Consider the following 24,622-nt stretch of genomic DNA (forward strand, 5'->3'; position numbering starts at 1 on the left):
TGGTGTAAAAATTCTCTAATTTATTCAAAGTAATGTCATGACTTTAAAAGTTTATCTATAGTTGAAATGCACAAGTGTGTCAACAGTCAACACTAGGCTACAGAAAGGTAGATTAAAACAAATGCTTTTTTGGTGCTGATTAACAGTCTTGAGAATGTTATACTTATTTTTATTTATTACATAACTGGACACCATTGCAATTCTGTCAGAAAAAATACTCAACTCTTCCGCATCTTACTATGCAATTAAATCTATTTTTTTTAAAAAGAAAAAAAAATCCTTTCTGCTCCTTCTCGCACTTGCATCTGCAACTGTGAATACTTTTCTGATAGGACTTTGCTTTGATGTTTTCTCCTTGACTTAGATTTCTGCTTCCCTTGTACCTCACTTGTAAGTCGTTTTGGATTAAAGCATCTGCTAAATGACTAAATGTAAATGTAAAAATGCAACCCTTCTTTCAGAAAATTGTTCCAATTGCAAATGTTTTGGTATTCACATGCTTTTTTTGTTTGCACTGGTACAACACAAAAAACAGATCAAATGTTGTGAAGTTGTGTTGAGTTGGAATAACTCAAGTAAAATAATTCTAAACATTCATAAACAATAACTGTACAGAATTACATTTTTCAAATAAATGTATCAGTGTTTTTCCATATTTTTTCCATAAATGAATCAGACAATGATACTGTATCAAAAGAAGGCAATGTCATATTGGTATCCATCAGTCTCTTTTATTCAAATATTTGGACCCAATGTTGCGAATGCGAGTATTGAATAATTGCATCCAAAAGCACAGTGCACACAGTGTTATTTAAATCACAGTTGAATCATCTTAAATACAGCAGATTATTTGGACAGCCAGCATACCACAGTGAAGTGTAAGACCTACAGTTTAAGAAATAACCTAATAAAATGTCAATTTCTCTATAACAAATAAAGAAGAATATCAAATTATATTAATATGTATTCCTTGTTGCACACTCCCATGTGCTAAATTTACAAACCAAAAACTGGAAAACGTTTTTTACAAATGGCTTTATCTGGATCCAAGTCCCCATCTCCCCTCTCTTACTCTGACCCCTGCCCAAATCCCTCTTTAACCGCACCAATGACCATATCCACCATTCCCGTTATCAAACTCTCTCCCACCCTAAACACATTGCTCACTCCATTTCCACTTCTCCACATCAATTGCCCCAACCCTCCACCTACAGCTTTAGCCTGACCCCCCATCTCCGACACAACTGTTTCTACATAATCCTCACTTTGCTCCCACAGTCGTCCCCCAAAGAACTTGGCCACATACCAAACATTATCCATCGTGCCACTAAATATCCCCACTGTGTCACCAGCCAGGGTCCCTATGCCAGTGACGCCACAGTGGCAGCTGGTCATCAGGGCTTCTAGCATGGAAGAAGTGCAGTAGTAGCCACTGAAATAAATGGTTTCTCCCACATCCAGCAGCATTTCTAAAGCGGACCCCGTCCAGGACAGGAGGTCAGAGGTCAAGAGATGGAATACGGAGATCGTATCTCCAGGCAGGGCACTGAGAACTCCAAGGTCTTCCTGGATAACATAGATCACCTGAATCAAATTAGGACAAAAGCGTCACTTTTTAGGTGAGATTAAATAAAGAAGTGAATAATGACATAATGGCCACATCTCAGTCCTGTCTCAAAGGGAGGAGCAGACTGGAGGAGAGGTTTATTTAACAACTTTAAAACTGCTTTAAATGTTAAAATGCAAATATTTTTACAATCTAACTTCACTAGACTAACATCTGACTGTTTATTGTCATATACACTTGGACAATTATTTCTTCACTGTCACAAAAAAAAACTGAAATAAAAAAAAAGATTACTTGGAATAGATTGGTTGGGTATAGTTTTTGCAGTTTGTGGAACTTGACCCATAATAGAAACTAAACATCCAGCCATCTGTGGTATCAGTTCTGACCATTCAGTTTAAAAAACAAAATCATTGTATAACTACATTGCTGAAGTATCGTTTAAGTTAAAAATAAAGAATTATGTCATATCTAAAAGGTTAAGTAAATTTGTATCACCTGTCCAGGTAACTGTGTCACTGTAGAGACCACAGGCCAGAGCGGAGCTTTAATGATGGACCAAGTGGTGGACAGGACATAGACCAGGACGCTGCTAGAGTTTGTGTCTGTCTCCTCTTTATCCAAAGTCTCATAGTCAGCTGAGGACTCAGGAGACTCTATTTTGACAGCCACTGAATGCCTCACATCATGCTGCTCTTCACCGCTTCTGGTTGATTTCACTGCATCTGCTGACGTTCCCTGTGTGACTTCCTCAGGCTCCTCGTCCTCATCCACATCAGTAGTTTCTGAATTTACATTTCTGTCACCCACCTCTTCATAATGCAGCTTTTCCCTTTTTACAGTGTGCCCCTCAGTGTGACTATCTACAACAACAGCCTCATCTGTTCCTCCACAGCCTTCAGAGAATAGCTCATCCACTCCCAGCAGCTCCTCCAGCTCCTTCACACTTACTTGCTTCTCCCCTATTTCCGTCTCTCTGATTAACCCCAAACTGAAGCCACCCTTCCCCTCTGGGACAGCACAGCACACTGCAGACCAGAGAGGCTTCGTCTGACACTCCCCGTTTTCATCTTCAGCAGCCCTGAAACTTCCCACTCCAGTTATGATGTAGAGATCACCCCCTAAAGTGCTACACAAGGGAGTAATTCTTGAATGAACCAATGTTGTGACTGTTGCGTCCCAGTGTTGAAGAGGGGAGTCTGTGGGCAAGACAAGATGAGGAGCATGTTTGCTTCCTCCAAGCAGAGCTGGTACGGCAACTTTAATGTTGTGTTCACCTTTTGTCTGGAAAAAAAGATATGAGTGCATTAGTATTGATGCAATCTATATATTCCATTTTCAAAACTAGAGACTGTCAGGACTGTTTGCAATGCTTAGTACAGGAAAATGTTTTCAGATCTTTTAACTATTTACCATTACAGGTAAAAGTCCTACATTCAAAATCTTTCTCACATAAAAGTAAGTAAGTTACCTCTTATCCACAGACAGAAGTAAATTTACTTGTTCTACATTTTCAAAATGTAGAACAAGTACTGTTGCAGCTAGAGGAGGCAGAGCATATTATACATATATTTAGGTTATTTAACCCACTGCCTCCTCCAGAGGGTCACAAGATAAATCTGGAGGGCTGTGAGCTGATTAATGGGGCAAAAGAAAAGGAAATACAAAGTTGTGTTATTGTACATTTTCAAACATCAACTAACTAACTGTCAGGTTATTGAAATAGAGCACACAATAGAATATTTCTCTATAAAAGTTAGTGGGTGCAGCTACTGCATTGCTTGTTTAAATGTTCTTGGTTACTTTTTTACCACTGCTTGCATTTTGGAACACAAATTTCGTAAGTAATTGTAAATAATTTTCCTCAAAAAAGATGGAGCTTCTTCACCAACATCATGGTTGTGTCCTTACCACTAGCTCTTCCCCCTCATCTGCCTCTCTTTCTGTCGATTCATGGCTGAGATGGAAGGCAGAGTAGATTGCTGTGTCACAGGTCGGTTTGGAGACAGTGGCAAACATTCTTCCCCCGGGCACTTTGTGGCAAACTGGACGTAGCAGCAGCCCTGCAGAGTTTCCCAAGGGAGGTGTCTGTCTGTAGAAGCAGTGGCCACAGAGGTTGAAGCCTGGCCCTGAGTTGTCCTCAGCTACAAGAAACAGGCCTGGGCCCAGCATCGCCAGCAGCCAGACAGCCGCAGCAGCTGCACTGACAACAGGACACAGCATGGTGGTGGTGAGCTCAGCAAATCCCCCCTGTCTCTCACACACACTCACGAAGTGCAAGAGGGAGAGGCTTATAAATTATCCAGCAATTTCCGTATATAGATGGAAAAGATAAGGTGGCCAAGAATTGCTGCTGATGTCTTGTTGTTGTTCTCACCCACTCCTTGATCTCTCCTTCAGTTTGTTACCAACCATGTCTGTCTTCTTTTTAATGTCAGCTGTACTGAGAGTGAATCTGTGTTGCATGCACAATCTTGCCCACTCCTTCATTTCCCTCCCCTGATCCCAACCCCCCCTGTCAGTTCCACCCTCCTTGACTCTCCCTTTAGCCGTACCTTCAGTTCACCCCTCCCTCTTATGTGCTCTTTGGCTACACCTTTAACTCCCATTGCTGTAAGGTACACAAGCCAAGCCCACACCCATTAAAAGCTGTCAATTACCTGTAAGTCTGCATTCCCAAGCACCAGTCATTGTACAAGCTGGTTTTTTGATTGACACACTCCTATTATCTATGAAAACACATTCTTGTCATCATATCAAGTCAAACTGTTGCTTTGAACCATTTCCAAATCAAGCAGAACTTTTCACTTATAGGGCAAGTAAATGTGAGCACTTGAGTTCTAAATTTAACTGCATCGGTTCGTGAAATCCTCATTAAAACTTGATTCTGGCAGTGTCACAATCACGGGTCAATGTCTCACCCAGAGTGCAGCGAATCTTGAAATCTAACTTTTCAGACAAAACACTCTTTTATGGCTTTTGGATTACAGCTTACCTTCCTTAATACATGCGTGTTGAGACATTATAATGGCACAGAGAGCTCTTTAGAAAAAACAATTATGCAGCAAAAACAGTAAGAGAGGGGTAACCCTATAAAGTAGTCCTGTCTCTGCATGATAATGAAAATAAATATATCTAAAACTCTTTTTGACCTCTAAGAGATGTGGAATTCAGCCAGGAATTGCTTAAGAGTGATGATTAACATGAGCCAACTGTACCCCTGGGCTTCTCATCAAGATTCTTCTGCACAGAGGTCAAGCAAGCAAAAATAAATACAAATTTCCAATAACCAACATAAGTTTACATGAGCTTTCCTGAAAGTTGGATGTAGTCAGTAAAGACATCCTGCAAACAATAATTATTAACAGAGATTATAGAATAACTGAGTTTTAGGTTCTGACATTAGAGGAAGACATCATGCCATGCTTATAAGTTATGTGTGTTTAACAGCGCTTTCTAGATTTCTTAAGATGGGCATTGTGATGTCCAAATGTTTTAGGTTAAACAGCCTTGGGTGTCAGGAGAATCGGTGAATATAAGCTAACATACAAATTAAGTCTAAACAAAAACATTTAGTCACCTGATATTGTCTTTTTTTGCGTTTTATTCTCTGGCATACACACTTTGATGGGTGAAAAAGATAATATACAGAGGACACTTTCATGTTTGACAATTTAACGAAAAATCATGTTTAAAACACATTAAATTCTTAATATGAGACTTGATTTGTATTTCTCTTGGACATTTTTGACAGTGATGCTGCAGTGAAGGAAAAGTCCACAGGGGGGAGCTTTGCTTCCCTTTTAAAAATATAGAGTGGGGAGCTGAGGACAGAAATTAATTTCTGTGTTTTGCCCTCACACACAGATGTACAACGCCTTCACCTGCCACTTCTAAATACATCTAAATACACACCCAGGCTCATTCATTAGGGATGTCGATGACTAGTTCAGCCTCATCTCCCTCCCCTCGGTCCTCATCTCCTCTGTCACTGTCTCCATCGCTCTCACCCTCCTCCTCAGCTGCATCTCCACTAAGCATTTGTTTGGGAACCCAGCTAAAGGGGCCAGTAGTTGCTGGAGGGGCCGAAGGGGTTGATGCATAATTAGCTGCCATCGAAGCAACAACCTAAATGAGGTCAGAATGAAGTAAATTAAATATCACACATGTGAAATTACACAAATTTGGGATTGAGATAAAAGAAAGGAAAAACAGTATAGATGGATGACTGCATCATATAAAATATATTAACTTATAACCATAACAACCATAAAGTCATTTTAGCATGATAAAGCAACTACCAAGTTTAAGTTCCACAATTAAATCTTTGTAAAGTGGTAGTCGGCTGATATTTCTCTGAAATTAGTGTGCTGGAAATAATATAGGTTACATTAAGAATAGATACAAAAAATAAAAACAGCTAGAACAGAAACTGGTATATTAAGACTAGACCAGTTGGCCATGCAACAAAGGAAAATTAACCAGTAATGAGCTTTCAGAATCACAAATAAATGAAGACATTTTCACTTTCTTGTATTAATGCACATTAATTCTGACCAAAACATAACCAACAGGCAATACCCTGCAATGCCATGTATTATAAACAGCACATTATTATACAGAATCTAATAGCATATTTATTGTCTGAGCATCTTTGCTCCCTTTCCTGTCTCACCTTCCCCGTAATCTCTTTCTTGTTTTTTGGTGTCTTTGTTTTTCTCTCTTTCTTCATTCTTTCAGCTGGGGGAGCCAAATACTCTGGTGGGAAGGGCATCTGCCCAACACACGAGGAGGCCCCAGTATGCCAAATGGCCATACAAACACATGCCCACAGGCATTGAAAGACAGACAGACAGACAGACAGACACACACACCGAAAATAAAAATAAAAAAAAAACAAAACACAGAAGAATGAACAATGCATGGATAGTGAAGCAATTAAAAATGTCAAACTCAAAACAAAAGAAAAAATACAACAAATATATGAACAAAATGGTAAAAAAATAATCAAATTACATAAATAACACCAAATCCAAAGTGGAATTTTGTATCCTGATGAGGTGATGGCAGTGGCAGCAATGTTACTGATGTTGGCTGTGCTAATTAATAAGAAAGAGTATTGTACTCACAGTATTGAGGTAGGGGCCAGAGCCTGATGACTGCAAGGGATTTACACCCGTACGGGATAACAGAGAAAGATGAGGAGATGATGATGAAGGAAGACACACCCCAGGACTACTTCTTCGCCTAAAAAAGTACATGAAAAATCCGAAGAAACATACAGTGTGGGGATAATTAGCAAGAGCATTCACGGCACAAAATCTTTTTCTCATTGGTCCATTTGCTTCAAAAGGCTCCGAAAAGCTAAGTAATTAAAAAAAAAAGGTTTGGCCGAGAGACTATAAATTACTCATGATTATTTAGGTTTTAGTTGCAGGATGCCGGCAGTTATCCACTAGATGATAACAGATACCACCTTTCACATACTAATTCATAATGTAGACTGCATGGTTTATAAAAATGACTTTTAGCAAACCAATCTGCAAGTGTTAACTTCCGTTAGACTTCCTTGTTTCAACCTATTATACTGGGTTTCAGAAATTATTATATAGTTGCTATTAAATTACTTTTAACCTTTTACCAATTTTCTTCTTACAAATTCTTAGACATGAACAAAATTCCCAAATGGTTCAGAATGTGTCATGAACACACAGACTACCTTTCACCACAGAGCAAAACACTCACATTTCATTTATAGTAGCTTCATCTATTTGAACTGCACTGGGCTTAATTTCTGACTTTTAAGTGAAAATACCAAACTGACTTCTTTGCTCCCTCTCTTTCTCTTTCCCTCTCCCGGGGTCCTTCCACTTCACTGTTTTCTGAGGAAACTGTTGCTTCTGAATCTGGAACAGAATCCAAAAAATAAAACCTCGTCCAAAAACAAAGTATAACCAAACACTTGGGTGCACCATTAGAAAAGCACTTTATTCATTAGTAGAGCATTTCCAGGTTTAATAACTACCTGAGGAGTCTTCATCTACCCGCTCATACTGCAGCAGTCTGTCCAGAAGGAAGCTACAAAACAAGTAAATGTTTATTACAGCAATCAAAATTGTATAATTGTTTGTCTAATTAAACATCTCTATTTACAGTTCAAACCCACCTTTTATCTCTGGAAACCTTGAGAAGTTTTCTCTGTGCTCTCCTCAGCTCTTCCTGAAAACACTCCTGTTCCTGAGAAGAGGTAAACAAACACGAATGTCTTTCATTTGCGTAAACCTACATCGTTCAAGGCCGTTCACTCTTAAAATCATGGTAACGAATATACTCACGTAAACAAGAAATTTTAATTTTCTTTTCAGGTTTTTGTATTTACGCTTGTAGTCAACTTCTACGTCCGCTTGACCATTCATTTCTGAAACACGGCATATTGTGTTGAAACAATGAAATCTAGCGTCAGTTAACACTTGCAGTTTGGTTTTCTAAAGGTAGTTCACATAAACCATGCTGTCTGTTTGTAAAAAAAAAGAAACATCACTACAGTGTGTGATGAATAGGATAGTAGCTAACGCTAACTTTGAGCTAACCTAGCTACGATAGATGGAAACGTAAATGCCCGTAAAAGTAAGAGCTGGTGGTCTCACGTACTTGAGAAAAAAAACACCGAGGTTAATCTCAATTTTACAAATACGATTTTGAATAACTGAAAAGCCCTTTTATGTGTATAAAAAATTCTAATACCTCTTGGTGACTCTGTCTTTGCGACATCAACTTGTTTACATTCGTGACGTCATTTCCATGCGTCGCTACGGGCGGAGCCTTTTATGTCTCATAAAAATACATTACAGAAAAACAGATGTAAATACTTCTACGTATTTTGTTGATGTGATTTTTTTTTATTTAATTCTAACACAGGGTTTAGATGCTCCAAATATATCTTTATACAGCGTTGAATTGATTTGATTGTCAAAAACTGCTTTTGAATGTAATTATATAGAAACTAAACAAAGAAAGATAAGATGTTGTAGCCAATACCCATTCACAGCGGCTTTGATTCTCTTTCCAAAACTGCTGTGCAATTTTCTAGGACTTCATGCAGTAGGCTTTTGTGATTTATTGAATCATCCTGTCTGTCTGCCCTTCACCTGCCGCATACTGTAGTGCACCAAGGTTTCAGCTCAACCTTAGCTCAGCACAGTCGCCTGCCAGGACCCAGTACCATGAATTATAGATGAGGAACATTTGCAGAAATGCTGCTTCAGTGCACGTAGCCATAGCCAGAGCCCCCACCTCCCCAGCCTAACCCCCTTGTGTGTGGGAGACAGGGAAAGAAAATGACAGAGATAGAAATCGTTTATATAAGTGGACACAACAAAGGCAGATTTAATGCAGATATTAAAACACAGTTGTTGCAATATAAAACCCAGCAGAGTACAGATAGCTAAACATCACTCTTTAATACAAATATCAAACTATTCAGTGTAATAGCTCATAGTTACTGTTCAAGGTCCTTTTCACACCTCAGAGATTGGAGAGGCGACATGAAAAAATAAACATGGATTGTTTCCCTACTGGGCAAAACAACTCCTGGTATGAAACACAATATGTGACTGACTGGCTGCCTTTCTCCACGGCCGGATTCTTTTTTGTTTCAATACTGGCAGACAGAAATAGACTCATCTGTCTGTTCTGCTATAAATTGCTGCTGCCAGCCAAGCAAGCCTTTGTGGCAGCCACACATCTCCCACCTCTCCCTCTACTTTTGATGGATGCATTCTTAAATCAGGCTGTTAATACTGATGTGTAGTTGTCAATACATTTACCCATTAATTTTCTGATTGAATGTATGTGCTTGTAGTTCTATTAGTCTGACTGTTAGTCATTGTGCTGGCATGTGTTCTATCCCTCTCACCCTCCCTTTCTTTCTTTCTCCCCCTGCATGTCTGCCATTGTTTTACTTTCATGCCTTTCACTTTGTCCCTCTCTCTTATTCCCTTCAATTCTTCAATTCATTGCAGCTTCTCCAGAGTCCTCTTGATTGTTCTGCTTGTGGGAACTGAAATGGACCAAAGTCACTCGAAAAGACACCAACAAAAAACGTAATAAAAGCTTTTTATATGATCTGAAGGTAAGCTTCCTGTTTTATGATTTTCACATGCCGCTGTAGAACACCTGACATGAGATACATTTGATCTTATAATGTGACTATTTGAAAGTTCAAACTTTGTGGGCAGGGAAACTCAGAATTTTAAACCAGTGGCACAGAAAAAGTAGAGGTACTGTTGTCCGTACAAAAAAACACACTCTTTTCCAGGTTGACACAAATGAAACAGGATGCATTCATAACAATTCTGCTGAGGCCCACCAGTAACTGTTCATCTTTTCCTTCATCTTTCAGAACAGATTTGATGACCTGGAAGAAGAAATCAAAACCTCCATCATTTCCTGGATGAGGGATGAGTGCAAGGATGTAGAGCGACTGAGGAGAGAGAGACAGAAACAACCGCAGCAGTTGAAGCGTAGAAAGACGAGCAATAACAGAGCAATAGCAGAGCAAGGGACAGACGTGAAGAAAGCAATCAAAGTGCTCAGCAGCAAACTGGCTGAGGAGGAAAGTCCTAAACTCAAAGTGGGGAAGTGTTTTCACTCAAAACTGGCATCAGTATACTGTAACTATACATAGCTTGGGTAATGACTGAGTCTAGGGAGAGGAGGAAGTGGACAATTGTTTGGACTTGCTAAAGCAATTTAAAAACATCTTTGAGCAGCCGTATAACGGAAATATGTGGGTTTGTGTCGGGTCACTGAGCCGATATAAAACTTCCCTGCTCCTACTTGTGACTGATGAAATTACCATTTTGTTTGGACTTCTTTCAGCTTCATGTTGCTGAGAAACAGTATGACGCTGCAGGTTTTCCTCAAAGGGACCCAATCCCAGAGCTGTACAATAACCCTGTTATCTGTGTTGTGGCTCTTCACTGGCACTTATTTGATCAATTAAAGACATTGATTGTCTAAACAGTTGACTTGACTGGTTTTGCAAGTCAAAATCAATTTCTAATTTAAAAGTGAAAAGGGCACAAGGCAGTCAGTGCATTAGTGAGCAAATAGAAAGGGAATGCTGCATGGCTGAGGCGACAGTGTTTGTTCAAGCAGGTCTTAAATCAGCTTCATCCTTCCAGCAGAGGTGGACACTGAGATTCGCTCTGGCCACTTTGTCGGCCCCAGTCATTACAGGATATGTAAGCATATGAAAAAAATACCTTACCCAATATGTATATGCACATCATTTGAGACACCACATGCAAAACAACATCTCATTTTACATACATTTTGATTGGTTTATTAGATACATCACTGACCTTTGACCCTGAGACAGCCTACCCCAACCTGTCCCAGTCTTGCAGTTCAGTATTGGAGGATAATCGTAATCAATCGTAAAACGTTTATAAAAAGAAAGCTAAATAATTAGCTGGGTTCAGCTTCTCCAGTTGAAAGATTTGCTGCTTTTTGTATATCTTACTCAAAATGACTGAAAATGAGCCCTGGGTTTGGGAGAATTAGCAAGACAAAACAAGCCAATTGAAGACATCAATACAATTATGGGAAATTATTAATATTTTCTTACACTTTGTAGACAAATTAATTGATTCATCAAGAAAAATGCATATGATCAATTAGTTTTAATATGTTCTTTCTACTTGTTGAAAGATGAGTAATGTGGCTGTTACTGGAACCCAAATTATTCTATTTCTTGTATTCATATATAACTTCTAGTTTTACTGTGACTTGAATACATTTGTAAGATTCAGCATTATAAATGTGGTGACCTTGAATTTATTTATTGTCAAAATGTTTCAGAAAGAGTATTATGGTGTTACATTTGGCCTATTTTAAATATTTGTTGTTATGCCTTTTGTGATAAGACATGTCGTGGTGAGGTTGTGATATTAGTGGGACCTGTGGTGAGACAGTGGTGCATGACACACAGCAAATCCTGACTGACATTGAGTGAGATAACTGACCGCAATAGAATGGACAGCTCTGAGGATAAACTGTGCGGCACTTTTGTTGTTGAGAGAGTAGGAAATCAAAGACAATGAAGCAAACACTATAATCTTTTATTTATTCTTAGTTTTTCCTTTACAAAACATTTGTGTGAAGTGTTGTGCAAAAAAAGGAGTACAGAGAGAACATGTGCAACGTCACACCACACTCAGGCCAAAACAGCAAGAATAAACAGAGTGGATCAGGGCAGAGACAACTCACATGGTGCAAGAAATGCCAGTGGTATTAACATTAGTGGTTTTTATGAGCAAGTTATTAGAGCAGATCATATTTACTCCTATTTCACTATGCTGAGCCTTCTTTAAGATGCTGGTAATGTGTAAACCAAAGGCTCGCCATGCTCTAACTATCTCACATAATCTGCCTCTCTCACATCCCTACTCACTCTGTGTGGCTTGGTATCGCAATTACTGATGATACAGAGTCGTGATGGTGCGCATTAGTGCGGTTATAGCAGTCTCTCAGCAATTGCTTATCACAACATAACCCCCAGGTTTTCCCACACAAAGTTTTGTCACTCATCTGCTACTATTATTATTTATTTACATACTCCAAACTGTGCCACAGACTGGAAATAAAAAACACCCGCGCCTACAGATCAAGCACACCCAGTACTCCTTATGCAACCCAAAAGCTCAACTTTCATTATTATTGTCATTGTTTTTTTACATTTTTTTCACATATTTCCTACACATTAGCATATCATAGAGCCATCAGTGGTATCAATTCACTCATTCAGGTGTGCAAATATTCTTCATCTGTGGATATCATTAAGAGAAATGTGCCATTAGGAGTTTAACTACTGACATAAAAACAGGCTGACTATCCAAGATACCTTTTAGGCAGTAAAATCAAGACAAGAATCACTAAAATACCTCAAAGTTACAATATCTTTTACAATTTCATGTGGTTTAAACACATTCACACTCATGACTTCAACACAGCACTTGTTTTCTTCATATTGCATTTTGAGCAGGCACATGAATATCGTACAACAGACAAAGAAGCTCACATAAAGTTCAGTAGTTTAATTCTGTACAAACTGGCTATGCATAGATCACTCCTCTGGCCTCACACACAAACACAAACAACTGTATGACAATAATGTTTCTATCCAGGACATGTTTTAGGCATGCTGCAGTCAATGTTTTGAGTGACAGAGGCTAAACGCAATTTATACAACATGTACATACTGTGAGAGATGCTCTACACTGTGATAATCATTAGGTTGGAATGGTAATAATTGCAGATCATGAGTCTAAAAAGACCTTATATAGTATTGATTGATTTTTACAATATTTGGTTCTTAAATGAGTTCAAGGCGTTAGTGATTATTAGTGTAAATAGTGTATAGTATATATAGTCTATATTCTGGATTTAAGGTTTGTGAGAAATGTAAATCAGTTTTCTTTTCTTATTGTACAGTACAATACATAAAACTTTCTATATGCTAAAGACATTCAGCCTTAAGGGGGTTTAACTGGCGGACACATGCAATATTTACAAGGATGGGGTGTATGTGTCTTAGTTGTGCATCTGCTTGTACATCTGTGTAAAGAGCATTTTCAGTATTGCCAAGATTGTGGTTCCTTGGCACTGAAAATAAGACATATTCAGTATTTTTCAGCATCTTATCAACTTTTTTGTTTTAATGTATGTGACATGAAAGTCTGACACTGTTTGTCAATTCAAAACTGACGCACCTTGATTTTCAGTGGTTTGTAATTTTTTTATTGATTTAAGTATTAAATCTGACCTGTCTCATTTTATGGCTTATTAAAATGCTGATATATTGCCTGATATTAAATTACTTATTGAAAAAAATCAGTCAGTTATTTGTTAGTTGTCCTACATTTCACTGATCATTTGATTGAAATTTAATAACTGTGCTGTTGTGCTTTTCTGAAAAGTTTCAGTGAGTTTAACCTGGACTGTCAGTGTTTTTCTTAGTGGTCACTTAAAACATGAGGTAGAGACATGCATTTTGTCAAATGAAATACTGTAGTATCTGCACACCTCCTCTGTATCAGAATGACTTTCAGTAATCTTTTAACTAATTAAAGATTCACTTATGTTGACTGATTAGCCAGCTACCTTTAAAGTCACATACAGCAGCTCATTATGGACAATGTTATTGGGAGAGAGATGTAAGAGATGTATAAAGGCCTCATAAGAACATTTTTGAACATGCTAACCATAAATGTTTAGGCTTTTTCTAATTAAAAACACTAGATCTCCTCTCTGTAACTATCAACAAAAACATTTTTTTGGGAGCAAACATCTAGTTTGAAGCAAGTCAAGAAATAAGCAGTTTAAAATATTGTTCAGAAAGGTAAGTAAATAAGGGTATTTACTTACCTTTCTGAACAATGGAGGGTTAAGAAAGGACTTTAACAAGAAAAAAAACAAGGGTAATGAGGGAACAAAAAACCAAGAAAGACGCATGCTTGCTGACTACATAATTTGAACTTTCCAAAAACTTTAATTCAGAATTTCGTATTTGGAAAGTCCAATGGGAACAGAGCAGTTCAATTAAATGCCAGACGTTTCTGCTGGCATGACTTTCTTATTAAACTCTAAGAATAAGGGGATGTTTCTAGCGCCACAAAGAACTCCAGTCAAATACAGTAAAGGGGTTGATCCGGACTTGAGGGATCAGTCTGCAAAACACATTTTAATCATCTCTGTCCACAGGGAGTCTGTTTCTCAGTCTAAGAGACCATAAATAGTGATGTTGGTATTGTTTATAAGTTTGTTATGTATTTATGACTGCAAAATTACCTTTTTTACATACGCATGGTTCCGTTTCTTCCACACCAAACAACTGTATGTACTGTGCAAAGCCAACAGAAGAGTTGAGATTATTTCATCAAAAAGGGATTTGTTTCTGTCCATTCAAAATAATGCCTCATTAAGTAGGAAAACACTATATATGCAGCTAACATTTTAGTATCTGCAATGGATTTCATTTGCAGTGTGGCAGTTTTACTGTGAAGTTACCAAAAGGGAGGCTGCAAGTTATATACAACTAACATGTCTAATGGTCCAAAAGTTGCATTTGTTACGTGAAGTGTTTCCAAATAAAGTCTCAAACATTAGGTGACACGTGAGATACCATTATCAAGATAATATTATGTTCAAACATATTTAATCAAAGTTCTCGCCCCAGTTTTAGTGGTTTCTTCATTATTACTGTAGATAGGGGGTGTTCGATTGTCTACAGAGGTGGTAGATGGAGGCGATCTGTATGGCTCCCTTAGTGCTTTTGCAGAGGCAGTTCTCAGGTGGTAGTGCTTGAATCCTCAGCCACAGTGCCATCTTTACTAGCCTCTAGTATGGAGCCACTAGATTTCAACTCTGTTTCAGGGGTTTTAGGGGGGACTGCTTTTGGAGCTGAGCTTCCAATAACATCACCATCAGTTGGGCTTGGTTTGGAGTCTGGACCTGGCTCAGGTGTACCATTGGTAATAGGTTCTGGTGTCGTTATCTTTGGGGCTTCAGGTGTGGGAATCAGGGCACTCTTGCTTTCAGGTGTTGGGGTTGTGGCTTTAAGAGCAGCAGGTTTAGGTTCTGGGCTTGGGCTGGATGCAGGCTTTGGATCAGCAGGACTCAGAGAAGCCGTGGGCTCAGGGCTGATGGCTGGGCTAAGCTTAACAGCTTCTGGTTTGGGTTCATCCAATTTCATGTCTGCAGGTTGATCAGCGGTTTTCTTGGTCTCGGGTGCTGGGCTGAGTTTAGTTTTAGCTTCTGGACTGGGCTTGAGTTCCATAGCTGGTGGAGCACTTGGCTTGTTCTCAGCAGCAGATGGCAAACTTGGTTTGGTTTCAGGAGCAACAGAGATGCTTACGGCCTCAGAGTCAGGAATTTGATCAGGGGCATCAGTGTCAGTGTCCAGGGGGAGGGCCGTGTTAAAGCCTACACCAGAGTCACTGGTCTCTAGGTTACCGACCCCAACCTCTTTAGAAGAAACCTCCAGACCCTGAGTTCAAACAGATGACAAGGCAATTTATAATGAATGATATCCACAGTGTTTTATAGAAGACACAAAACATAACAGAAATACAAGTCAATATATTTTCCAAAACAAACTACAGGAAAAGACAATAATAAGCTAAAAAATTATTTAAATAGAGGAATAAAAGTCAGTGGAGATTTATTGCAGTGCAAGGTATAAAGGAATAGATCCAAATGTAATTTAATAAAGGCAGCGGCAAAGAAACGTTTTCAGCCTTGATTTAAAAGAACTGAGAGCTGGAGCATTGGAGCAGATCTCAGGTTTTCTGGGAATAAGTTCCAGTTGTAAAATCTAATTGTTGCTTCTCTATGTTTAATTTTAAACAAGTGATAAATGTGCAGATCTTTCCCAGAAGAACTGAGCTGTCCAAATGTTTATAACATAGCAGCAGATCAGGGGTGTATTTTGTCCATAAACCAATGAATGCATCATAAACCAATAGTTATAATATAAAATCAGTGCTTTGTCACACAAGAAGCCGCTGCAAAGATCTGAGACCTGGACCGATGTGATTCACTTTCTTGATCTTAGTGAGGACTCTAGCAGCAGCATTCTGAACAAGCTGCAGCTGTCTGAATGCAGAAAACAGCATTAAATTCAGATGTTATTAAAAACCTCTCAGAGACAGCGGTTCATAGAAAAATTTTATAAATCCTTACTTTAATGTCCACTTCAGTGCTCTGAGATTTTTCTGTATTGTCAGCCTGGGAATGCTTGGAATCCTCACTGAGTTTGGTGATATTCTTCACCACCTGAGGAGATGTACAGAATTTACAGAGATACATTTTCACTGCATCAAGAGTCACTTCATGACCCCATATTCAGACATGTATTTGCCCTCTGACCTGTCTAAAGGCCTCTCCTTCATCCTCTTTGCCAGCATTCTTTGCAAGCTTCTCCAAGGCAGCAGCCCTCTTTGCCCTCTTCTTCACTTTGATCAGGCATGACAGAAGGCAAATCAGCAAAAGAAAAACCAACACACCCAACAGGGCGATGATGGCCACGTACAGTGACTCCAGCTTGTAGGCTGCATAGTGGGAAAGTTGAGAAAAAGACAGGAATGAGAGGCTAAGTTATTCAACTGACATGTTGAATTCCAATAAAAGAATACCTAAGACAAAAGGAAGTGATTATTCTCTCTTTTTTTACTACAAAACAAATACTTTGGCTTTTAACTTATTCTTCAACTTAGTCCTTCACTCTTACGTTGTACTTCCACATGGATGGTGGACACAGTGAATCCCAGTGTGTCCGTAACCTTAAACACGCCTGAATCTGCACCCTTGACCTGATCCAGAAAAACCATTGAACCTTCCAGAGAGAGACGGTCCCCAAGACCCAGTTCCTCTCGAGCCTAGGACAAAAACACAGGCATGCTTATGTTTACCTTGTGTTAGAACATAACACCCAGAATTGCTGAGAAAATGGCGTTGACTCTGAATTAATGTAAAAACACACACTGATACAAAAGTGGATTAAATTTCCATTTGCAGCTTTTGTCAATTATGAAAAAGGTCTGACCTTTAACACAAGCACTTAACAAAGCTGTTAAGTTTGTTTGTTTATCAGGTCACTGTATAATGGGAAGTGTAAATAATCAAGAATAGAGATGACAGCTCACCCCACTATAATTGTGATACATACATTATTAAATTTGATACTTAATGTTTCTATCTCTGCTGCAAACATCAGAAAAACGACAACACTGGGACTAAACCGAATTTACATTTGTAAATACTCCCTTGTCGAGTAGTAGGCGGGTTGTTGGGTCATAGTTCGGGCTGTAGTAGAGCTGGACCAAGGAGCTGTTGAGTACCAGGTTGATCTTCAGTATTTTACCGTACGGCGGTTTCTCAAAGTGTTGGTGATCTTAGGCACAGACAGACAGAGGGGAAGGAAGAACAGAGAAAAATACATTACAGCTCTGTTCACAGGGACATGGATCATCTAAAATGCATTGGCCTCTTAGAGTCCATTAACATTTGGGTCTTTAAAAAGCTATTATGGTGGAGAATGGAAACAACATCCTAATGGAGGATGCTGCTCATTTAAAGGAGGTTGAGCAGTGGAGATAGAAAAATATTTGTTTTGTCTTCATTTGTGATCTCACCTTTGACATTGAGACACACTTTTGTTTTGACAACACCTTGTTCATCCCTGACAGTGTAGCTACCCTCGTCGGCACCCGTTACAGCACTGAGGGTGACACGTCGCTCGTTGATGCTGATGCGACCCTCGTAGCCCTCCCTGGATGTCTCTGTACGGGTCAGCAGAACCAGACCCGGTCTGTAGCGGGGAAGTCAGAGAGTGGGATCTTTCCTTAACCTTTCACATTAATTCTGAGACAGGCTGTCTCAGTGCGTGTACATCATATAAGGAAAATGTCATTACAGTTTCTCTACGGATAAAATATCTTTGTAATTTGCTAACTCTACCTAGATGTCTGGTTTGCCTCCACAGCACTTGGCCTGTACTCCAAGGTGATGGGAGGATTAATCCCCAGGAGTGGAATATGGTAGTTGTCTCCATATTTAATGATCTGCTCATTTGAGCAATCTAGAACGTAAAAGCAGAGGGGGAGGTGAGGGGGGTTCAACTGAGTGACAAGAAGTAACACAGTTCATTGCAGTAGACAGGAAATTGGTAGCAGAATAAAGTAAAGGACAAAATAAAAGTAAATTGGGTTTAAGTGAGCTAAATGACAGAGTGAATGACTGAGGAAGAGAGAGGAAGAGGGAATGGCTTGGCACAAAAGGGGACAAATTGCAAAGAATCAAAGCAGCACTGATCCAAAAATATCAAGTTAATATCCAGTTAATCTCTGGTGAGCTGGAATGAGAGGGTAGGGATGCAAACCGAATAGAGGGAAAGACACTAAAGACTAGATGAAGACAGGACAACAGCAGGGTAAGAAGCAGAAAGGAGTGGGCTGGTAGTTAGAAAGCTGAATAATTACTGCCTGGCAGCTCTGGCATGCTCGGAAACACACACACATCTCACAGCACATACTCCCTCCATATGGCATGTCTTCCACATATTGCTAAGTCACACTCGCCTTTATGTGTGTAGGGCTTGAGCCCACTCCTCTTCCCTATGTGTTGAATCTTTTCCCCAGTCTATGACATTTGTGTGTTTGTCTAATTTCATCAGAATTACTTAAGTGAGAGTACAGAGTCAACACCGCTACAACTGTAACTATCACAGGACAAACAGGATGTCTGAGGGTTCGTCTGCTGCTGACTGCATGCTGAATGCAGAGATTTGATACCGCGTTCCTATGACAAGAGATCAATATGAAATCTTTTTCTTGATAAACATCCACTTACAAAGTTAATCAGTATTATCACTTAAACCCACTAGTGAAATCATGTGTTTTATACTATTAAATATACTATGAAATGAATGTCTTTATGCATTAATGTGTGAGTAGTATTTCACTATTGTAGTCTGTTCTATCTACATCTATTTTATAAAAAGTAAGCATTCTTAAGTATCAAGATGCTAACTAACAAGTAACATAAGGTGAGAGGTAAGTATGCAGTGGAAAAAGTAAAAGTAACTCAAATATCTTCTTCATTAAATGTACTTTACTAGTAGTTAGATTCTAGCACATCTATTTATGTTATGTTTACAATGGGAAACTGCAGCTGAGACAATTGGCAATTAAGAAATTAATCAGCTAATCAGTTAATGATTATGTTAATGGAATTATTATAGTTATTCTTTAGCGCTGAGCACTAAACTGGAATATAAAATAAGGATATAGAACATATTTTCATAAAGTAAAAATGCCCCGATATTCCCAAATTCTAGCTCCATATCTGTACATTTTTGCTGTTTTTAAAAAAAAAATGATAATTACAATACAAATCTTTACCCTTTTCTGCCATTTTGTGTTCGATTAATGGAGAATTGGTTTTGATTACTCAATGCACAGAATAAATGGTAGCTTCAGCAAGTACCTCGGACGATAAGCTCAATGCGCCTGACGTCATCTGGCTTCCTTAGGTTCTTTACGGTGTACGTGCCCTCGTCTTTCTCGCCCACGGCTTCGATTATGAGGTGGCTGTGGTGGAGGTTAAGTTTGGCTCGACTGTGGACCACAGTCCCGTTCCTCATCAGGACCTCCTCATTTGCCCACGGAGTGGACCCGTTGATATATACAACATCTGACTCGAATGAGGGCAGCATGATGTGGAAATCCTCCTTCTGGAACAGAGTCTGAGATTCCTTATCAACTGGATTATATGATGGACAAAGGAGGGAGGAGTCATTGACAAATACAAAAATGTAAAATTGATGAGGAATAAACATAAAATCATAAACAGTATTGCATATTGGTACACAATAGTCTTACCTTTCACAGGGGCAGAAAAAGCTGCATACAAAGATAAAAAAGAACACAAAATATTTTCAATATAATATGTGTACTTTTTCTGGTGTTAAACTGTAGTCCATTCCTTCTCAATCAAAATAGAAATTGTATTTTTCTATCTGTAGCACTTTTTATCCTAAATGCTTCTGAATTGCTTAACATAGAGTCTTAAGGCAAACTTGGGTTCCATGTCAATCAAACTTACCTTAAACAAAACCTTAAACAATGTTTCTTATTAAATATTAAAGTGTAGCATGACCACTGGATTGTCTGACTGCACACTGATATGGGAAAAAGACACAATTTTCATATTGCCAGGTCACTACCTGAAGAAATAGCCTGTCCATTTTTGATTACGTACCTACGGTGAGCAGGAAGCTGAGAGCGAGCGCACTGACTGTTATCATCCTCGCTGATTGTTTACGGTCTAGAAAGAGAAAAGAAAAAGTGTGTGCATATATGTTTTGTACATTCATATCCAAATTTAGACCTTGTTGTCTTTATGCTAGAAAGGCAAAAATCAAAGTGGGGAGGATTAGCTACTGTCCAGTTGCTAAAGGGTCCCATGGAGAGCTTGTCAGTCTGTGTAGTGACAGACATGCATTCACGCTAAAAATTACACCTACAGGCAAATCAGAGTTGTCAGTCAGCCATGGATATTAACTGCTCCTCCATTACATAATGTGACTACTCTAAACTGTAAACTGTCACACACAATATAATCATCCTACATGCATTTAAAAGTTTATGCATGTCTTTAATACTATTGATGGTTTTGCTACAGACAGCGTGAAAACCTATGAAGGGGACATAAGCTGGATCTTCTCATATAAAAGTGTCTTAATAGGGTCTTTGAGGTCAGCTTGGCTTTCTCCCAATCTTTTCTTTTCATCCTGTGTATGTTCTTTAAGGTACTTTGAGACCTCGATAGGGCTATCTAATCACACAAAGAATCCTAAAACCCTCCCTGAAGATACTATCTGCAGAGGAAATAGCAGTTCCTTTAAATTGAACTTCTGTTCCGTTGCCTTGGGATTATTATTGGATTTAAGCTATTAATAAACAGCATGTTGTGCAACTTTTGTTGAGAAGGCCAGAGTCACTGCCATCACATCGCAATAGCATAACAGCACTCAATTTAAAAACAGGGTCATGTGCTCATAAATTTATGTCTCAAAGTTTGTGTTTTTTAAAGTGGCCGTTCCATTTTAAGTATATGGTTTTGGGTCATTGTGAAGGATGGGTTATTGGTTATGTGCTTGGATTTAAACAGAATACTTCTAATGATCTGAGAAATGACAGAGCTGTTTCTAAAAAGCAATGTTTAGTTTGAGGAATGCCGCACGCTGAACATAATTTCCTCAACAACCTCTGACACTTTCTGAGAATTGTTGTGATTAACTACAACACTAAGGGAATTTTGATGATGTGCACCGCCTCCTGCCAAACGGAAGAATCTAAAGGAACACAAGAAAGTGTGTGCAACGGCAATTTTGCTGCAGTTTGCATTTACAACACCCAGGAGGTGACTTGGAGAGAACACCTGCAGTGCTCACTGCCACATGCTGCAGCAACCAATAAACATGCAGTAAAGATTAAATTGTCTCATTGTAACACAGCAAACGTTACAACACATCCCATCCGGAGTGGAAATTACAAAGCACACTGGTGGATGAGCCTACGTGTTCATTTTCTATACGTATGCCACCTGTCTGTTTCTGTATGTATGTGTTTAACATTAAGATATTTTTAAAGAAGAAGAAGAACAGAGAAGTCCCCGTTGTTTCTTATTGTTAAATGAGAACATTTTACAGAGTCATGACCAGACAATCAGAGCTGCTGTTTCAGAGGGCCTCATGCAAGCCTCAGTGTGCCACCCCACACTCTGGGCAGAAAGCCTAAAATCCCACTGGTTGTATTGTTTCTGAAAGAAAATGTAGAGCAAAGCTGCACACTGAACAGCGTGTCTTGGACAACAAAAACTTAGTGTCCTTTGCTACAGTCATCTACTCAAATTATACTGCAGTCCCCATCATTGTTTGAGGACGCCTTCCCTTTTTTGAAGCCACTGCATCATAACTTCCACCCTCCACCTGCTCTTCCCCCAAAAGACTGTTGAACCCCATAGCTGTCTGTATTTAATTAATACAGCAATCTGAGACTTAGTGGTGATCTGCTCTGAAGAAAGGGAGCAGTGAACTAGGTCCATCTGTTCATCCCAACAGTAGACCTCACAGACTAACCCTGGCCAATCTGCTGTTTCTCTGTTGGGTCCATGAAACTCCATAATCTTCTCCTTTGAATCTGTTTGACTAAGGCTACAACATGCACACACATGCACATAAGCAATATTATACCCTTATTCATGTGCTGTCCTTTAAACCATGGGCACTGACAAATATGCCATCTGCTATCCTTCCCTGACATTCTCTCGCTTCATGTAGCTTTACTCGATATTTATTCTATCTCACTGGATCATATGCCCCGTTTCATCCGTCTTTGCCTTTTCTCCTATTTTATCACTTCAGTCACCATTCCTGCATCTTCAAGTGTTTGTTTTCCACCATCATCACGACCCTGTTCAAGTGTCCCAGTCTCCTCTGCTGCCTTCTTTTACTTTCTATGTCTCTCTATCATCGCTTGTTTTCTTTCCATCACATCACAGATCCATATCATGGGGCATTGCTCTCATTTTCATTTTTCTTTGCATTTCACTTTCTCCCTCCTCATCATGTCTCCTTTATCCTGTCCTCCTCCTTATCTTATATAATCCAAGCAAGTGCATCCCACTCTGAAATCAAAGCCTATGCCTGTGTTCCTTCAAACTCTAAAGTCCCTGCTTACTGGAAGGACAGACAGGTCTTTGTTACTGGTCTTTAAAGAGGCAGAAATGCCTTCAATGACTGCAGATGTAGGCGACTTACAAAGCAACCTCTGTGTCTTTACGCATCATCATTTCTCTTTCATTTTCACTTTTCCTCTCCACAACTGGTGAAGAGAATGTGGAGTAAAGTGCATCAAGTGATGAGGGGCCATGGTAGAGATGTGCTCAGACACACACAAATGCCTTTGCCACAAATGTCAAAATAAAGTCCATTTTAAATTACAAAACCTTAAATTTTCCACTCTGAGGATCCCAGCTGGTAATGACAGAAACTAGAAGGTGCAGGTAAAAGAGACTAAAGCAACTAGAAAAGCTATGTTTATACATATTCCAAAAAATATATTAAAGTTTATCTTTTAGAGGAAGGTCACAGCAGCTCACAAGCTCTTTTTGTCTAAAGCTGGCTGCACTGCACTTAAGGATAAGACAGGTTTCCACCATATTGTTTGCACCTGTCAGATTCTTTGAAATCAGTGGACATGGGGGATGGGGTGGGTGGGTATAGCAGCTACATGCAGAATTGACAATCGCATGAGCATATAATAGTGAATTCTGCAGACAAGACTGGCTGGCTGAGATATTGTGTCTCATGTTTGTCTGGATCTTCATGCATCTCTGGCCACCGTCTGTGAGCAGCACAGTGCAGGTGGTGGTGACACAGCCAGAGAGCCCTCAGGCTGCAGCACACTCCCAGATAATGGATGCTATTAAGCTTCTAAGTGCTGAGAACATATAACGTATTGGACAATATAACCTTCCTAAAGGTAGGGGGAATGGCGTAAGGATATTAAATTGACATTTTCTTATAATAACCATAAGAAGAGTAATAATATCAATAGTTAGATTTTTCAGATTTTCATTTAAGGTTTATAAATGACCAGTTTAAGCTGAACCTGCCTTTTCATCTTAGCTGTTAAATGAAGCTTGCACCCTACAAAATAATCTGGATTTTATTTTTTTGCTTATTTGAATCTCACCAGGACACTGGGACATTATTAAAAATAACCTGAGGACATAGCCGGCCCCATCCCAGCTCCGTTCAGTCAGTAAACTGGAGGAACATATTTTCAGACCTTTCCTCACTGACAATACAATGTTGGTGATAAACCTTACAGTACAAAGTCCAGTCACTCACCTCCGGGGGCGAATACCCGATAAGCGCATCAACCAAAAAACTGCAGAATTTAACCCGTCATGCACCAATCAAATTTAGGACACATCCGCACATGTGTGTTATGACAAGAAAATCAGCACTCAGCATGTCACCTACCTGTAATTGGCTGATTAGAGCTGCGGTGCGGTCTGTGGAGATGTCTGGATGTTTTCATAGGTGACAATCTGCGTGTATGCCTGTTTTCTCCCCCGACGTCTCCCTCCCGTTCAACCTCTCCCCCCTCAAGAACAGCACTTCACGACTCGGGCTCAACATTTGGAAGATGTTCAGAATATGTCGGGCTCTGCTCACACTCGGCGCCACTCGACTCCTGTCGGGAAACATCGGCCACCCTTCGCCCCTACAGAGACACCTATGGTCATTTGACAGTGAGGAGGGGGCATGTTTCAAGAGATTTTAGTCAGACAGTCCATAGAGGATGGGGATGCAGCGCAAACTCTGTTTTCATAAAGACGTTAGAGCCAGATCCTTTGTCCAAAGTGGCTAATGATGAGTGTGTTTAAACTATCTTAATGGATTGCTTTCAAATTAACAAT

The 24,622-nt window shown here is 39.4% G+C and overlaps 3 protein-coding genes across 8 annotated transcripts; all 3 read right to left on the reverse strand.

The window, feature by feature from the left end:
- Positions 1-715: 715 nt before the first annotated feature.
- On the reverse strand, positions 716-4,048 carry si:ch73-54f23.2 (uncharacterized protein LOC107988037 homolog). 2 transcript variants are annotated; one of them, XM_067509515.1, is made up of 3 exons: positions 3,479-4,048; positions 2,066-2,851; positions 716-1,566 (listed from the first exon to the last, which is right to left on the reverse strand). In XM_067509515.1, exons 1-3 carry the CDS (start codon positions 3,788-3,790, stop codon positions 1,069-1,071), a joined length of 1,596 nt encoding a protein of 531 aa, XP_067365616.1. In that variant the 5' UTR covers positions 3,791-4,048; the 3' UTR covers positions 716-1,068. The 2 variants fall into 2 exon arrangements, with proteins under 2 accessions (XP_067365616.1, XP_067365615.1); XM_067509514.1 differs by having other exon boundaries at positions 716-1,584; positions 3,479-4,046.
- Positions 4,049-5,151: 1,103 nt separating this feature from the next.
- ino80e (INO80 complex subunit E) lies at positions 5,152-8,454 on the reverse strand. Of its 4 annotated transcripts, none has more exons than XM_067509542.1 (8): positions 8,312-8,451; positions 7,903-7,985; positions 7,734-7,804; positions 7,593-7,645; positions 7,383-7,473; positions 6,697-6,814; positions 6,243-6,341; positions 5,152-5,695 (listed from the first exon to the last, which is right to left on the reverse strand). In XM_067509542.1, the coding sequence occupies exons 2-8, from the start codon at positions 7,981-7,983 to the stop codon at positions 5,489-5,491; spliced, it is 720 nt and encodes a 239-aa protein (XP_067365643.1). In that variant the 5' UTR covers positions 7,984-7,985; positions 8,312-8,451; the 3' UTR covers positions 5,152-5,488. The 4 variants fall into 4 exon arrangements, with proteins under 4 accessions (XP_067365643.1, XP_067365644.1, XP_067365645.1 ...); XM_067509543.1 differs by having other exon boundaries at positions 7,392-7,473; positions 8,312-8,450; XM_067509544.1 differs by lacking the exon at positions 6,243-6,341 and having other exon boundaries at positions 8,312-8,454.
- A 3,216-nt stretch (positions 8,455-11,670) lies between these two features.
- Positions 11,671-24,406, reverse strand: si:dkeyp-77h1.4 (uncharacterized). Of its 2 annotated transcripts, XM_067509492.1 has the most exons (11): positions 24,183-24,404; positions 20,390-20,455; positions 20,011-20,031; positions 19,616-19,891; positions 18,089-18,209; positions 17,764-17,939; positions 17,380-17,522; positions 16,860-17,007; positions 16,499-16,680; positions 16,313-16,405; positions 11,671-15,617 (listed from the first exon to the last, which is right to left on the reverse strand). In XM_067509492.1, exons 1-11 carry the CDS (start codon positions 24,238-24,240, stop codon positions 14,919-14,921), a joined length of 1,983 nt encoding a protein of 660 aa, XP_067365593.1. In that variant the 5' UTR covers positions 24,241-24,404; the 3' UTR covers positions 11,671-14,918. The 2 variants fall into 2 exon arrangements, with proteins under 2 accessions (XP_067365593.1, XP_067365594.1); XM_067509493.1 differs by lacking the exons at positions 17,764-17,939; positions 18,089-18,209 and having other exon boundaries at positions 24,183-24,406.
- Between the last annotated feature and the right edge of the window lie 216 nt (positions 24,407-24,622).

The sequence above is a fragment of the Channa argus genome, chromosome 7 (assembly GCF_033026475.1).
Source record: "Channa argus isolate prfri chromosome 7, Channa argus male v1.0, whole genome shotgun sequence".
In the NCBI taxonomy this organism is placed as follows: domain Eukaryota; kingdom Metazoa; phylum Chordata; class Actinopteri; order Anabantiformes; family Channidae; genus Channa; species Channa argus.

Bases quoted from the DNA above. Each gene is read 5' to 3' on its own strand.
- si:ch73-54f23.2 (XM_067509514.1), bottom strand. From the start codon at position 3,790: ATGCTGTGTCCTGTTGTCAGTGCAGCTGCTGCGGCTGTCTGGCTGCTG. The intron at 2,852-3,478 runs GTAAGGACACAA...CTTTTTTTCCAG, and splicing joins ATGAGGGGGAAGAGCTAGTG to ACAAAAGGTGAACACAACAT. The intron at 1,585-2,065 runs GTGATACAAATT...AATTTGATTCAG, and splicing joins TGACACAGTTACCTGGACAG to GTGATCTATGTTATCCAGGA.
- ino80e (XM_067509542.1), bottom strand. From the start codon at position 7,983: ATGAATGGTCAAGCGGACGTAGAAGTTGACTACAAGCGTAAATACAAA. The intron at 7,805-7,902 runs GTGAGTATATTC...ACCTCTTCTCAG, and splicing joins AATTAAAATTTCTTGTTTAC to GAACAGGAGTGTTTTCAGGA. The intron at 5,696-6,242 runs GTGAGACAGGAA...GACCTCATTTAG, and splicing joins AGAAAGAGATTACGGGGAAG to GTTGTTGCTTCGATGGCAGC.
- si:dkeyp-77h1.4 (XM_067509492.1), bottom strand. From the start codon at position 24,240: ATGAAAACATCCAGACATCTCCACAGACCGCACCGCAGCTCTAATCAG. The intron at 17,008-17,379 runs GTAAATTCGGTT...TTTTTGTCCTAG, and splicing joins ACAAGGGAGTATTTACAAAT to GCTCGAGAGGAACTGGGTCT. The intron at 16,681-16,859 runs GTAAGAGTGAAG...CCCACTATGCAG, and splicing joins CATCCATGTGGAAGTACAAC to CCTACAAGCTGGAGTCACTG.